General features: G+C 39.9%; 1 protein-coding gene across 1 annotated transcript; it reads right to left on the bottom strand.

Annotated features, from left to right (window-relative positions):
• Window positions 1-8,649: 8,649 nt before the first annotated feature.
• On the bottom strand, window positions 8,650-15,203 carry LOC121321190 (beta-1,3-glucosyltransferase-like; the record flags this gene model as incomplete). Its single annotated transcript, XM_041260089.1, has 5 exons — window positions 8,650-10,249; window positions 11,146-11,290; window positions 11,394-11,513; window positions 13,034-13,133; window positions 15,083-15,203. Coding segments are annotated over 5 exons (651 nt in total), but the record flags the coding sequence as incomplete, so codon positions are not given.
• Window positions 15,204-16,249: the final 1,046 nt, after the last annotated feature.

The following is a 16,249-nucleotide window of genomic DNA, read 5'->3' as shown; positions in this document are numbered from 1 at the left end:
GCATGTTTAGCAAAATTTAGTCAACCATTACATTCTGGAAGTGAATCAACAAACCTAATTAAGCTCCACTTTTTAATCTTTTCTGAAAACAACCTATGGGTAAACTTAATGACTCAGCACAGACAGACATGGCTTCCATCAGCTTCCTTGTCTCTTGTTGTAATCAATCAAAGTTTACTAGTTTTTAATTTCTAAACATTCTCAAGAGTTGCTCATATGTAAAAGTGCTGTTTTATAGCAAGCACAGAAACAAAAATATTATTTGTTCATGGAGTATTTTTTTAAGGCTGGGAGAAGTCATTCAAGGGGAAATGTATTTTTATTTTGTTTGCCCCTCCATTTTCTCATTTGACAATAAAGTATTAAGTCACTTAGTTTAACAGTGAAGGGTTGACTGTGGTGGTCTGAAAATTGTTTCACGCGTTGCTTGGCTTTCTGGTTGATTACACAATGTGGTGCATCTTCTGGCTGGTTATGCCGGTAGTGGTGTGTGGTGTGGCTCTGTAATTCCTGAGAAATTTATAGAGGTGTTGTCGTGGTTTTCCTTCTGAATGGGTAGCACAAGGGTCTTCACAACTGCAATTCTTTTTGGCCAGTATGGTGTAATCCTTCGGTGTTTGAAACCTAAATACTGGGAAAGATTCATCACTGAAAGGAGGTCCGTTACCTGATTTGACAATATATGGGATTCTGGATAAATATTTTTTTCCCCCAGTTTTAGAATCAATGCACTGGCTGATGTAGATATGACTATTTCTTCTTCTGGGAATCTCAAATACTCATTGAGCACAACAGGCAGGTAAACTCCAGTGAAGTCAATGTCAACTTGAAGCCATTATTCTTTGGGGAGTTTAAACAATTTTACAGGGACTTGGTCCTGTTTTATTGCACTGAGGCCTGGCAAAGGATGCAAGTGCTCCAGATTGCAGAGAAGAGGGGATTCTGAGTCTTGAGCCTCATAGTGTTATGTCAGCATCTGCATTTGCAGTGAGTTCATTGTAAAGAGGGTAGAAGGCTTTAAGGTCATTGATGTTGAACCCTGTGAGATCTGGAGGGATCTTACCAATATCTTCCCACTTGCCAGTTTGAATTAGTTTGGCCAGCTTTTGTAGTGTGGCATCTTCTTTTGTTTCTCAATGTACTTTGGATATTGTCATTGCTTTTGGGAGAGAGTGATCAGCAATGAAGTTTATGCATTCTTATGCAATTTCTGTGGCTCTGGAGCATGATTGTCCTTACCTGCTTTGTAGATTATTTTGAAACTGTAGGGCTGCAGGAGTAACCAATCAGCTGCTTCCTCTGTTGACATGATCCGCTCCAGCAGCCTAAGGGAATGAACGGAGTTTGCACAAGCAGCCCGGAGATGGTGGGATGGCCTCCCAGGCCAGGGTCCCACTCCAGCAGACGTCGGGGATGAGGGGAGCCCCGAGCTGGCAGTAAATCCACTCCAGCAGAAAGGAGGCAGCCCAGCGACCATCCGACCCATGGCAGACAGGCAGCATGACAGGACTACACCCTGGGATGCCTACCTAGCAATGTTTGAAATGGTAGCACTGGTGAATAGCTGGCATGAAGAAATCAAAGCTGGACAATTAGCAGGGGCTTTAGAAGGACCAGCTCTTCAAATATAGCTGGATTTAGACCCAAAACAGCAAAATGACTTTCAGGCACTCACTGTAGCACCCGGTCACCGGTTTGGCACTATTGAATCAGAGGATGACCTAGAAGGGGAACAGCTGGTCAGTATTCTTGGCATTCTATTACCTCCACTTTGTCAAAAACTTTGCCCACATTTCCAGGCCCTTGCATCGATCGCAGAGCGGGTTAGTCAGTTCTCCTGGGATGCCAACTGTGCTACTGCATTTGGACGCCCTTGGAGCCCATCCTTGACACGGACACCAGCAATGTGGGGATCTGGGCAGTACTGGCCCAGGAGAACGAGCAGTATGTGAGCACGGGGAATTGCACTTTATTAATTCACGTGCAGTGCAGTTGTACTGCAACTGCAATTGAATGATTGTTTAGCAATCGAGCCTTGTACAGCTGCATAAAAGCAGTATGTTTTCACTCACTCAGACCAGGAGGGTTGTGTATTTGAATGGAGAAGGTTGAGGGATTCCAGGGAGATGGCAGGCCGTGTCATGCCCATAGCATAGGCTGCTGAGGGAAGCACGTATGGAGGGAAGAAGTCCCTGGAGGAAGGTGTGGAGTTGGCCTGCTACCAGTGGCCAGAGAAGAGGGTCACCTACGTTTGACCTGACCTCCCCCTGTGATACTACCTGGTCACGGTCAATATCCTGTTCGCCTCCGGTCGACAACTGTGGAAAACAAATGGTCGTTAAGATGGAAACACAACGTTCTTGACCCCCAGTGGCACGGCTCTACCTCTCCCGTATTGTGATCCCCGTGAGGTCGAAAATACTGAAGCCCGCGATGGGACCGTAGACACAGCCCCCACAGGGGCGGCTACCTGACTCCCTCTGTCATACAAAAGTGTTCTCCCCCAACCAGTCGAGACGTGAGTCGATGGTTCCTCTGATGTGCCTGAGGGACGGAACCTCTAGGCGAGGGTGAAAATGTGGACCGTACAACCACCGGCAGCCTCCGCCACCTTCACCGGCAGGAGACTACCGCAGGAGCCACCTTCATCGGCAGAAGCAGAGCAGCAGGAGCTGCCTCTGCCTCTGCCACCTCCACCAGCAGAGGGTGAATGCCTGCTGGGTCCCCGTCCACTGACTGGGTCCCTGCAGAGGGTGAATGCCTGCTGGTATCACTTCCCACACCATCATGAGGAGAGGAGCTGGAGATTCCATTGCCTCCATCACCATCAGGGGGAGAGGAGCAGGAGCTGCCTCTCCCTTCACCAGAACGACCAGGACTAAATGCTGGCGGTCCTCAGCAGCCTGTGCATAGGATGCTGAGGGAAGCATGGGGAAGAATCACCCGGCCGCAGTGGCCGAGAAGAGGGCCAACACCCGCACTCCAGCTTTACTGACTCCCTGCCTCGCTTTGTCCAAGGATGCCTGTCTTGCTTCGCCCAAGGATGCCTGCCTGGCATCGCCTGGGGTTGCCTGCCGCTCCGCATCGCCTGGGGTAGCTGGAACTGCTTCACCAGGGGTCGCAGTCAGCTCTGCTTGGCCACAGGGGTCAGTGTGGCTGGAGCCCCACCAGAGGGAGCTACCGGCTATGAAAAAGGGGGGAAAGGTCAGGAGACCACCTTTCCCCACAGCAATTTCGCTGCAGGAATTCTGGGGGCTGGAGTCCCCCCAGAGGGAGCTGCCGGCTATAAAGGGGGGAGAGGTCAGGAGACCACCTTCCCCCACAGCAGTTTTGCTGTCGGAGATCTTTGGGGAGGTCTGGAGACCACCAACCCCAGTAGCTTTTCCACTGCTGGACTTGCCCAAGCTGAAGGAGTCAGTCTGGGAGCTGTCAGCACGTCTGCTGACAGCCATACCATTGGCAGCATTTCTGCTGCCAGTGGTACAGTGGGAGGCGAGATTCGCCCCACTGTCAGCATGTCTGCTGACAGCATAGCCAGTAGCAGCCTGGCTAAGACACCCATAACAACTCGAAGTCTTAACAGGCTTATTACATCTAGATGGGGAACAGATGGGTGGTAAATGCTTAATAATAAGAAAAATAATCCCAGACCTGTAGGATGGAGCCCTGGAGTACACCCAAATTCAGGTGGTGAAAATTTAATACAATGAAGTGTTCTTTTCCTTTTCAGGAATTAAAGAACACTATGTGACTTTTTCAGTTTCTATCCACTTGCATGTTGTTGCAGACTTCTTTTTAAAAGACCTTTGTAATTGTTTTCATATTTGAATTCTTCAATTTGTAATGAATACGATCCAGACATTTTGTATATTGATATAGCCTGCTTGTTCTACATGCAGTGTTTCCAGTGTTCTGGTCGACATAGCCTGCTTGCTCTGTATTCAGTGTTTCCAGTGTTCTGGTCGACACAGCCTGATCGCTGTATTAATGGCTAACTGGCTCAGTGCTGTATAATTCTTTTGAAGCAAATAAATGAGAGAATGCCTTTGTATCCAGATCATAGAATACTTGTTTATGTGCATATAAATGATCTAGGTTTCATTGAAGTGAACATCCAAAATCATTGCTAACTCAGTGCCAGGGAGCAACTGTGTAAAGTCCATGCAAAGATTTTCCACATCAGTGTATTCTTTATTTCAGTCCATTATGGGATATTGCCTTATGATAAGAAATACCCCTCCCCTTTCTATAAATACAATGCAGAAAACATATATTTCTCTTCCTTCAGCCCTGCAGTCAATCAGTAAAACTGAAAAGCAATCCTGCGAGCTGGAATTTCTTCTACTCATTTCAATGTATGCAAATAAGTCCTAGGGGACTAATGGGTTTTCTCTGAATACAAAAAATAAAAACCGGGGAAAGGGATGATATATACATACACATTGTCTGATGTCACACTTAGCTACAAGCTGTAATTTAGAGGTACTGTATGGTAGACTATATGAAAGAAGTAGAATGAATGAAGAACATTTTATGAATATAAATTAACGATTTCTGATAAGCATTGTATATAGAACAGATAATAAGCAAAAAGTAAAAATTCTAAAAATATCTCCCACTGCATCATATATCACAGCAATACAGTAAATACAGTACCTATAGAAAGTCTACACCCCCTTTCAAAATTTTCACCTTTTGTTGCCTTATAGCCTGGAATTAAAATGCATTAAAAGTTTTTTTTTTTCATTTATCTACACATCCTACCCCACAACTTCCAAGTGAAAAAAATATTCTAGAAATTTGTAGAAAATTAATTAAAAATAAAAACTGAAATAGCTTGGTTGGATAAGTGTCCACCCTCCTTGTAATAGCAACCTAAATTAGCTCAGGTGTAACCAATCACCTTCAAAATCACACACCAAGTTAAGTGGCCTCCACCTGTGTTAAACTGTAGTGATTCACATGATTTCAGGATAAATTCAGCAGTTCCTTTAGGTTCCCTCTGCTAGGTAGTGCATTTCACAGCAAAAACTCAACCATGAGCACCAAGGCTCTTTGAAAAGAACTCTGGAACAAATTTGTTGAAAGGCACAGATCAGAGGATGGGTATAAAAAATATCAAAGGCCTTGAATATCCCTTGGAGCATGGTCAGGACGATTATTAAGAAGTGGAAGGTGTATGGCACCACCAAGACCCTGCCTACATCAGGCTTTCCATCCAAACTGGATGACCGAGCAAGAGAGAGACTGATCAGAGAGGCTACCAAGAGGCCAATGGCAACTTTGCAAGAGCTACAGGTTTGGCCAAGACACAATGTGAAAAAAAAAGTTCAAGGGGGTGTAGACTTTCTATAGGCATTGTATATGTCTCCCTTGTTATTGAGAAAACTGTGTGAAACGCCAACATGCAGGTCAGGAAAGTAGATAATTTCCCTTTCATCAGAAATGAACAGATAGGCACTGGAAATTACAAGTCCACAGGAGCCAGTCACTTTTCCCTGTAAAATAGCTGAATTCATCTTCTACCCTTGATTCATTGTTCCTTACAATATACAGTACGATTAAAAACAAAAGCAGTATGTAGGGCTGGCAACACTGTGTCTCACATTAGTATGGCCTTGAATAATTATCCCCATGGAGTTTATTGGGTTTGTTGACACAACCAATGATCAATTATGCCAAAGAAATTTAACAGTTTTGATTGTCAAACAAGAAAAAATGTTGCTGTAATGAATGTGCAATATATAATTAGAAGTTAACCTTTATACATTTACATGACAAGTGAAATCGCTGTCCAGCACTGTAAACACCCCCCCTCTGCAGTATCACATTAATCTTTTCCTTTTCAAACTCCCCACAACCCCCTGAGTTTCACACTGACTTGCTGTTTACACACTGCCTGCCCCTTGAGCAGCATAGGTTTTTCTGTTTTGAGTAAGTGCACTGAAACATGGAAGAAGCTATTATTATGTTTACTTGTTCAATCATTTTGTTTTTATTCAAGCTTAATATTATTACCTCAATTAATAGTTTGCTCAAAAAACGTAAATTAATAAATGTGTTTTATAATACAAAATCGTATTTACAGAGGGCTTAACATGCGCATGTATAAGTCAGCTTGACCTTGTGAATTCAATCCCAAGAGAAGATAACACTGGAATACAAGTGACCTTTATCTGGTATTATGGAAAACAGAAATCTGTTCCACTGCTTTTAGATTTGTTTTTCGATGATTTATACATTTATGACCGAGGGACACGCTAACAATAGTAATTGTGTTAGGATTACAAGGATGTTAAAGTATAAAGGGATGAATCCGATAACAAGGTTTACGAGGACTGCAAAATCATTGATGCATTAAAGAAAGTTTTTGAATATTTTCACCAGGGAGAATACAAACAGTATGCCATCAAACCCACTGTGCCATTCTGCACATAATTATTTTTTTATAAATTTGGTTGTTGCCAGTGGTTTTTTACCCTGATTTTCTCCCCAATTTGGACTGACCAATTATTATTTTTATCCCGGTTCACTGCTGCAACTCCTGAGTCAGGAAACGGTGGCTGCAGGTCTACAGCAAAGCCACCAGACCAATAATGCCGGAGGACAACACAGATCTGAGTGGCTTCTATAGCAGACACACAGGTGCCCTATTGGCCACAGGAGTTGCTGGTGCGCAGTGAACTGAGGATTACCCTGCTGACCTGAACCCTCCTCACTCAGGTGGCGCTAGGCCAATTGTGTGCCACCCCCTGGGAACTCCCGGCCATGATCGGCGATGGCATAAGCTGGACTCAACCAGCTACGTCCAGGTTATAGTGCGCATCCTGCACGCCACGTGGCGCGCCTTTACTGGATGCACCACGGGAGCCCCTGTCCACATAGTTCTTAAAGAATTGGTAAAGCAGAGATCTTAAAAAAGCTACAGGAGCTAAAATTTAACAAATAACCAAAAATTGATTTTAATGTTAGTAAGTGTAAAGTATTGCACATTGGGCATGCAAATCTTTACACATAGAACAGAAACTGAATGGAAATACTTTAGGGAACAAATACTTGGTGGTTAAAGCAAAGGGCTTGATAACAGGAGGTCCCCGGTTCTAATGCCCACTCAGCCACTGACTAACATTGTGTGACCCTGAACAAGTCACTTAACCTCCTTGTACAGCATCCTTCAGATGAGACGTAAACTGAGGTCCTATTGTATGTAACTCTACAGCACTTGTTGATGGGAGGCAGTGTGGTCTAGTAGTTAAAGTCCAGTGCTTGTACCCAGAAGGTCACTAGTTCAAATCTCACCTCTGACACTGTGTGACATTAAGCAATTCAATTAACCTCCTTGTGCTCCACCCTGCAGATGAGAGGTTAACTCAATGTCCTATTCTAAGTGACTCTGCATATAATGCAGTTCACAGCCTACCTCTGTAAAGTGCTTTGTGATGGTGGTCCACTATGAAAGGTGCTATATAAAAATAAATATATTATTACATTTCCCCCCACTAATTAATAACAATACATTTGAAATGGATCTTAGGGTTATAGTGAACTTGTCATTAAAAGTACCTTACCAAAGTGATGAGGCAGTTATTAAGGAAATTATAATGTTATATTGCAAACTGCGTGGCATAAGAGTGTATGGAAGCTATGCTTATATAATGCTCTAGTTAGACCTCACCTAGAATACTGTGTCCAGTTTTGTTCACCTCCCTACATAGAATTGTACTTCTAAGAAGGTACAGAGAATGACACCTAAGTTGATCCCAGGAATTAATGGAATGAGCTATGATGAAAGTTTAAAATAACCGACTCTCTTCTGCCTAGAAAATAGAAGGGAGAGCCGGCTTTCAAAGTGTATAGAATATTAAATTGTACAAAGTTAACCCAAGTAATTTCTGCAAATGTAGTAGAGAGAGAATACATGCATGGAATGACCTTCCAGGCGACGAAGTAGGATCCAAAGCACAGGGAACATTTAAAAACAAACAGATGATATCCCATGAAACTAGATTTGAACCCTTAGCAGTGGCATATTGTATGCTAAGAAGGGATGAGTCTTGATGGGCTGAATGCTCTCTTCCCTTGCACACTTTTCTGATGTTCTCATGTACAAGTACCTCCTGATCGTGCCCCAGTTTTAACCAAGGACTTCAGAAACTGTGTTTGTGAGCACAGGTTTGAAAGAATCTGCAAAGTGAGAGAGCTGAATACATCACAAAGGTATAAAGAGAGTTATTTAGCTTAATTCAAGTTCTCAAGAATTGCAACATAACAAAACACATTTCAAAGCTGTCATGAATATATAGAAGGAATACATACAGCATACAATAGATTGTTTATTATCAAAACTGAAGGGATAATGTTTAACAGTACATTGTTAATTCACTTTGGAGAGTAAAAGTGGTGTTAGCCTGCACAGTTTTCATTACTAAGTTGTACGTTTAGTGGCAGTATCACTGTAATATCTAATATCCTTAATCTTCTACCTCCTGAAAAAAACCCCACAAACTTCAGTATTAATATTGTATGTTTTATGAAAATATAGCATTGTCAGTACAGTGTGTGTGTGTGTGTGTGTGTATATATATATATATATATATATATATATATATATATATATATATATATATATATATATATATATATATTTTAATTCTACACCAGTAACTTTCAAAGTATTGTATAAATATATATAAAAAAATAATTATTACACGTTGAACTAAACACAAATGTTAACACAACAAATACATGGTATATTAGTGGTTGGAAAGTGGAAGGTTAATTGAGTGCTAAGCAAGGTTTTAAAACCCAATTAGCAATATTATCCTTTGCACCGTTTCTTCAGTGGAAGATTTGTTTGCTCTTTTTTTCAATGGAATGTTTGTAACATGCAGGTATTTAAAAGATACTGCTACATAAGTAAAACCGGGCCATATGACCGTATGCACAAGATTTAAATAAATCAAATTAGATACCAGGAAGTAGCAGTGATGTGACAGACTTAAAAATAAAAACCCTACAAACTGAATTAAAGTATAAAAAGACTGTGACAATGCTGCAAATGCTGACAACAGGTTAAAACAAACAAACAAAAACCTTTGTATGCACTCCTTTAAAACTAATTCGGCCACAAAATGCTTAATATTTATTGGTTGATATCAATGACCAAGGTGACCAAGAATCACAGGACACTGCTGTGTACCACGTTTGAAGACAAGATCTCATTGCCAGTAGCCTCCATAATACAACCTGAACAAGAGAATCGGGACACAGCTGTGAAGAGGTTTTGATAATATTTCAAAGTAAGTTATAGGAAATAGAAATGTTACATAACAGCTGATAGGGAAGTCCTATTAGAACAGATGTCAAGAAGGCTCACTGCCACATTTGCCGGAGGTATTTATTTAATGCAACATATATGAAGTCTAAATCTCAAATGGTTTGATATGGCCTTACAACAAATGTGACAAGAAAGTGGCTCTTTTTTTTGTTGGACTGTGACATTTATAAAAAGAGAATAATCAAAACAGCTACTGCATGTGCAAAATGTGAAGACACTATTTGAAAGAGAGTGTTTTCCATCACTGTCATAGTCAGCAGTTAAAACAATGTGGCAGTGAAACTGAATGACACTAGAAACCTAAAAAAATTTGTATGCCCTAAACATAACAAGCATATTGGTTCAGAGTCCAATGTCAAGACCATTGGCACGTTTAGCCTGTGGTGGTTTATAACCCTGCATGTATAAAGTCAGTACCTCAAGTGGTCTCTGACATATGGGACCTACAGTAAACAGTTCAGCAGCTTTATAAAATGATCATCACAAATGGGTTCATTTTTTTTTGGACAATACTCATAGTTGTTATATTTTCCAATGAGCTTCTATAACACACAATTTGAAGTCTGTATCTCAAATGGTTTACGAGGTATTGAAGAAATGTCAAATGTACAAAAAACATTGCTTAATTAAGAACATGTATTGTGAACTGGCTGCAGCTGACATTAAATCAATGATCTATTCTGTTTAACCATTCATCTCTCAGGTTTGAAGTATCACGATATTGTAGATTTGGTGGTATTCTAAATATTATAACTCCTCTCTAATCATTGTGTGTGGCTGTTCGGATCCTGAGTCTTTTTCTTCTGCCAGCCAAGTATTAAAGACTGTCACTGGATCAATATTCCAATGCTTGTGAAAAGAAACCGGAATCTGGTGAGCAAGATAGTCCCTCGAATAATCATCTGGTCTTGCCTGAAGAAAAGAAAAATAAAAGTTACAAATCAAAAGGGAGACACTCATATGAATGTTCCATTTATATTTTGATGAAAGAGTAGTTTATTTTGACAAAAATTAAATTCTTCTTCATTACTGCTTAGAAACTGCTCTTCTTAATTTAATTTCATCGAACTGTGTCCCTCTCTGTCTGGGAGCAAGGAGTATACTGAATAACAAGATACACATATACCAATCAAGCTAGAAGTGTTTCAATGCAACTGTCTATATCTTTGCAAAACCTTGCTAGAATTTTGTCAAAGGAATTGCTTTATGTTATTAGACAAGATAACAGCACAGATCAGTATTTCTGAATTGCAACATTGATCGAAACTAGCTAAAGGTTGACAAAAACATCACTCGTGTGCTTTGGAATTATTACAATAAATTATAAACCTTACAGATCGTTTCGGCTCATTAAGTTTCCAAGTAAAGCAGTGGTTATATCACTGGTCGATATTTAAAAGAATTGGCATATTGTTCTGTTTATAATGACACACCCAAGCCTATACTGTTGTTGCATCGGTTTGTAACTTTCAACTCAAATTCATACAACTCAGGGTTTCCGAGAAAAGAACATGGTGTCTGCTACCCATACATACAACGTACGTGCCTCTACATTCAATGATCTGTCTGGTAATACCCACAGGGTTAGGTGTTATAGGCTAAATCAACAATAACCTTTCCAATGATGAGCTGGAAAGCCAAGCACAGACACTTTCTGTCAACTCATGCTATCGCCTGTTGGTTGTAACTTGTTCTTGTTAAACATTCATTGGATCTATTCTTTGTAAGGAGAGTTAGTGCTGTGTTTGTCAAAATTGAGTTGACTGTACATTTTCATTACAGTGAATTCAGCTGGCCTGACACATTACCTGGTGAAACAGTGGACTGTGCGTTACTGGAATTCCCAGACCATTGAAGCACATCCCCAGAACCATATCATCAGGGGCATCATTGCTGTAACACCGGCAATTGCTCTCAAGAAGTCTCACAACAGCCTCTCTACTGAAGACCATTCTTCAAAGTAAACAAAATCAGAAGTGTGTAAAAAGTGAACGTGTTTAATAATGCATCCCCAACCTTTACACTTAAAAGTAAACCTAGGAAGACAGTGACTTACCCACCTCCTCCTGTGACGTAACTGTACCCCCCGATCCCAAGTCCATACCCATAGCGCTCTCCTAGAAATACTGGCTCATTTGCATCGTAACAGCTCAACAACTTCTGCAATCTTGGAACACTTTAAAAGAAGCATAGAAATCTAGTTAATATATGCTTAACTAGTAAGCAGTTTATGAAATTACTGATGATCTATAGTCTGTGTATCAACTAAGCGTTGGGACAAATGAATAATGCAGAATGGCGAGGATAGGGCATTTGATGTCAGTTTTACTCTACTGTCCCCTTGCTTAGTATATATCTTAGTACGACTGGTTCTTCAAAAACATGAAAACGATTTTAATGAGCAATCCGTCCCACAGGTGCAGTGGTACTCCAAATATAATTACTGCTAACGCAGTGTGACTGGGTGGAAAATTCATTACTGAAGATATGACAGGCACAAACAAAATCAAAATTCCACGACATTTTTCTCACAGAAATAAATATTAATAAATATAAAATGAGCTATTTGAAAATACCACTGACTTGCTGTTGAAGCAATGGTATAACGTTTAAATTATTCAAGACAATAATATATTGTTGACAGGTCATTCTATTATCGCAGAATGCCATTCAGGACAAGGCGGTTGAGTGGAACTGTGGCCTAATAACAGTTAAAAATGTTGACCGTTATGCAGTGCCTTGAATTTTCACAAGTATTCTCCAAACATTTTCATATTCGAAGCTTCCTAATAGGAACCTTTCAGATGACATTTGGGTATGATCCGATAAACTGTTGATTTTATACAAATTTCACAGATATTTATGAGATTATGAGGACCATCTGTATGCAAATGCACCGGCTGTGTTCTGAAATGGCCTGTGACTACAAATAAGACATCCAATTTCAAGCTTCAAGCATGGTCAGTTCTTTAATGTTTAAACTGGTAATTCTGTATTTTTTTCAAAAACATGAATAACTACCAAGAGTTGGACCCTGAGACTTCAATATCTTTCTCAAAGGTTATTTGACCAAAAAGTGCCTACAAAAAATTATACAAACATAAACACATGCAAACAGCCATAAAAACATTACAATAAAACAACATCTAATCAACAAATACTGACAATAAAAACACAGAAACAACTTGGATATCTTTCTGCAAATGCATTCCCTTATTCTGTGAGAACATTTCATTTTTGGAATGATGGAATGTTTGTAACATTCTGCAATTCAACAGGGACAGACACCCTGCACTAATTTAAGGTTCCATTTTTATTCTTTAATCCAGTTCAATGTACAGACATTTAATATAAAAGTAAGATCCTCATTCACCTTGCTTTGAAAGATGCCTTTGTAACAAGAATCACTGCAAAACTGCCCCCAAGAAAGGACAAAACTCAAAACCATGTGATATCTTACATTCACCACCAGGGATAACTGCTTAGAGGAAGAGAGCCTTTCAGGTGTGGCTTGACAGCTTTCACACAGGTCAGACCAATGATGTGGGGTTCCTGCCATTCAAATCCATTAGAATAAGTCTTTTTGTGTACCATAGGCTAGCTTTTCTTAAATATCTGTCTTGTTACAGCAACACAAATAATCACTGGCAACTGTATCTTGATGTTCCTTCTCTAAAAACAAACAGAAAACTGTACCTGATCAACGTGTCATCATCTACAATCACCAGCCAGTTCGTTTTTGGAATAGCTTCACTCAGAAATCTCTCCAGTATGGCAAATGTCTTCCCACAGTGACCTTAAAATGTAATAGGGGGAAATACAACTGAGTACAAAATATCTTGCAATAAGTACTGCAATTACAAACCTGTTCTGCACTCACATCATTAAGCAGTTAGGGAGGGAGTAGCATTATCTCAGACTCAGTCTATTGCCAGATAAGGTCTGATAGAGACACAAACCATTGCTATCAAAACCAGATAAGGACACAGTTTTTTTGGCAAAGTTCCCCCAATCAAAGTGCTACTGATTTTTTTTTCTACTGTTTCTGCATACACCATAGCTGCCCACCTACCTGTTCCTAGTGGTCATTTATTTATTTTTTGTTTCTAAAATTTAAAATGTTCAATTTTGTTCCCTCACCGCAGCCATTCCCCACACAGCTCAGGAGAACTTAAGGTTCAGTGGGCATCCTCCAATCCTACAACCCCCTTTACTTTTACACCCACCAGCTGCTTCCCCTATTGACTGAAGTGCTTTCAGCCAGTAACAATAAAACACTGCTTGAACCACAAGAAATGACCAAGGAAGTAAAGCTGTAACAGACATCCTGGAAGGCAAGATAAGAAAATTGATATATTTCTTGAACCCAGTGTAGGATCAGATGCCTCTCTTAAAATGAAAATACATGTTTGCTATAACATATATGTCTTTAAAAACAACCCATTTGAGATCTACGTAGCTTGTGGAAGTGCACAATAGGTAAGATGTCGGGAATTAGTTTGTTAGCTACAATTTCACTCAAATGTTGAGTGAGGGATGGTAACTTGTATTCTGTGCTGTGTTTAGCACAACATTTTTTAGCACTAGCCGGTTTGACTGTCACAGCAATGATGGCACTGTTTGCTCTTGAATTGAAGGAGTTTCATTTACAGCAATTACAGATTATTTAAAACCTGAAGCAGCATTATTACAAAAATGGTGTTTTACCGACGTTATACGTGACATTTTTGAGATATGGTTTTGCTTGAAATCCAGTAGATGGCGTATTAACAGTATGGCATTTTCACTTCAGAAGAAAAACAGCTGATGTGTTTTTCTTGACTTCCTTTTTATTTTTCTTCCTGGTTTTCGTCCTGAATTCTGTAGCAGCAGCAAGCATACTCAGGATCAGGATTGTTGCTAGGTAACCATGCATCATAACCACAGCCTGTACTGATAGAAATCTTTTGATTAAAAAACCTCACAGTAATACAAGAGTGTTAATGCAGTTCAATTTCCTCAGCCGAACGCGATATAGCTGCATCCTCCCATAATCCCTATTGCAATCCTCAAATCTGTGCCAGCAAAACGAATGGGTTGCTCATTGAGTTGTGCTCGGCTGTCATTCAAAATACAACCCATTTAAATATGTACAGCAGTCATTGCAACAAATATTCACTGAAATACAAGTTCATTCAACAAAACAAGCTAGGCACTGAACAGAAAGCTCAATGTTCTGTAATAAATGACCCTGCAAAATTCTTACAAATGGATGAAATGGCCTTAAATAGATTTTTTTTTCTTTTCTGGAAAAAAAAAAAAAAAAAAAAAAAATCAGTGAAATGTGTATATTCTTGTTTTTTTAGAAAAGATATTAGATAAAATAAAATACAAAAATATAAATAAATATTTTAAAGAATGCATGTATGTAAAAATCAAAAAAAAATACTGATAAATGTTATCCCGTGCAGACCATTGCAGTTTTCGTTCACTCATCCCTGTCTTACAGCTAGAATACTGAAGCTGGTGTTTTTAATGTTATGGGACAGCAAAAAGCTGTTAATTCATGGAGTAAGCCTCTTTTTGGAAGAGCACATTCTAATGTGAAAGAGCTTCATAGGAATGCGTTCCACTGCTGTGTGAGAAGCTTTTACGCAAGATTTCTCATAGAACCCATTTAGAACTAAACAGTGTAACGTGTGCACTTCCACGTAGTGCCTTGTCTCAGAAGGTGCAAACTGCAAAATGATTTAATGGTTGACTTACCCCTCTCTGTATTAGGCACTCCTAAGTTGATTGTTGGTATAGCGGCATCTGCATGATCGCTGTAGTATTCAATCAGTGCAGCATGCTTCTGCCAAGTCTTCTTTACAACTGGAACTGCAACAAAAGGACATCAAACCTGATCAAAATGACTGCAACTTAACAGCACAGCATTGTCTTCCCTGTGGTGTGACACACATGCAGAAATGACATGAGCTTTACCCTTAATATTACACTCTGCATACCCGACTATGCACAGAAACTAATACTGAGGTTACATGGTTTGCTGCCCATGGTATTCTCGCATATTTATTGTTACAACATCAATAAATATGCAAGAATACCATGGCAGCAAAATTCAATGCAAGTTGGCATGGTGTTTTGTCACAGACAGTGTTGGAATATACTTCCTGTGCTATACGAAACTAGGTCCTTTTGCATGGAAGGCATCTGTAGCCTTGGGGTCCAGATTCAGTTACTATGAATTTACCCATGGATGATACAGATGAAGGAACGAGCTGGAAACCTAGTGATATGAAAAATAGTGAGTTCTGACCCACAGCTGTGTTTTGGATGAAAGGAATCCCTCTTAAGGTTACCCTTTGTAAGCAACATGAAATGCATCAAGAAAATAGCTATCAATCCAGTACTATTGTTGTTGGTGAAAGAATGACTCTTAATAGAGGAACTAGAAGCAAGTCTCTGGCAGAATGCTCATTTTAAAAGTTCTGTTTGTTTTATGGTAGTGTGTGTTCCATAGCACCAACTATTCCATAAACACCAACAGCTGAAGTCAAGAGAATGACTCTTTAAATGCCATCTCACGCAGATTACTGCAGCGCTGTTCAGTCATTCCTGTCTGATGGCTGGAAGATTGGTATTTTTAATGTCATGGAACTGCAAAAATCTGTTCATTCTTACAAACAAAAACCAATTCCATCAGCGAGTGCAGACTTGCAGAGACATGTATTATTCAGTGAATTTCGGTTTGATGTCTGGTGTCTTGCGTATTTGGACTTCTAATAACTTTACATGCCTGGTCATGCTGAAGCACGACAAGATCAAACTTAGTTCAAAGTATACAGTAGGGATGGCAATTTTAAACATTTAAATGTATAAACTCCAAAGAAGCGGTTAAACGTTGAATAATATTGCAGATGTATAATCAGT

This window comes from Polyodon spathula, chromosome 9 (genome assembly GCF_017654505.1).
Source record: "Polyodon spathula isolate WHYD16114869_AA chromosome 9, ASM1765450v1, whole genome shotgun sequence".
NCBI lineage: Eukaryota > Metazoa > Chordata > Actinopteri > Acipenseriformes > Polyodontidae > Polyodon > Polyodon spathula.
The sequence above is the reverse complement of the archived record's forward strand: the minus strand, read 5'-3'. Positions and strand labels throughout refer to the sequence as shown.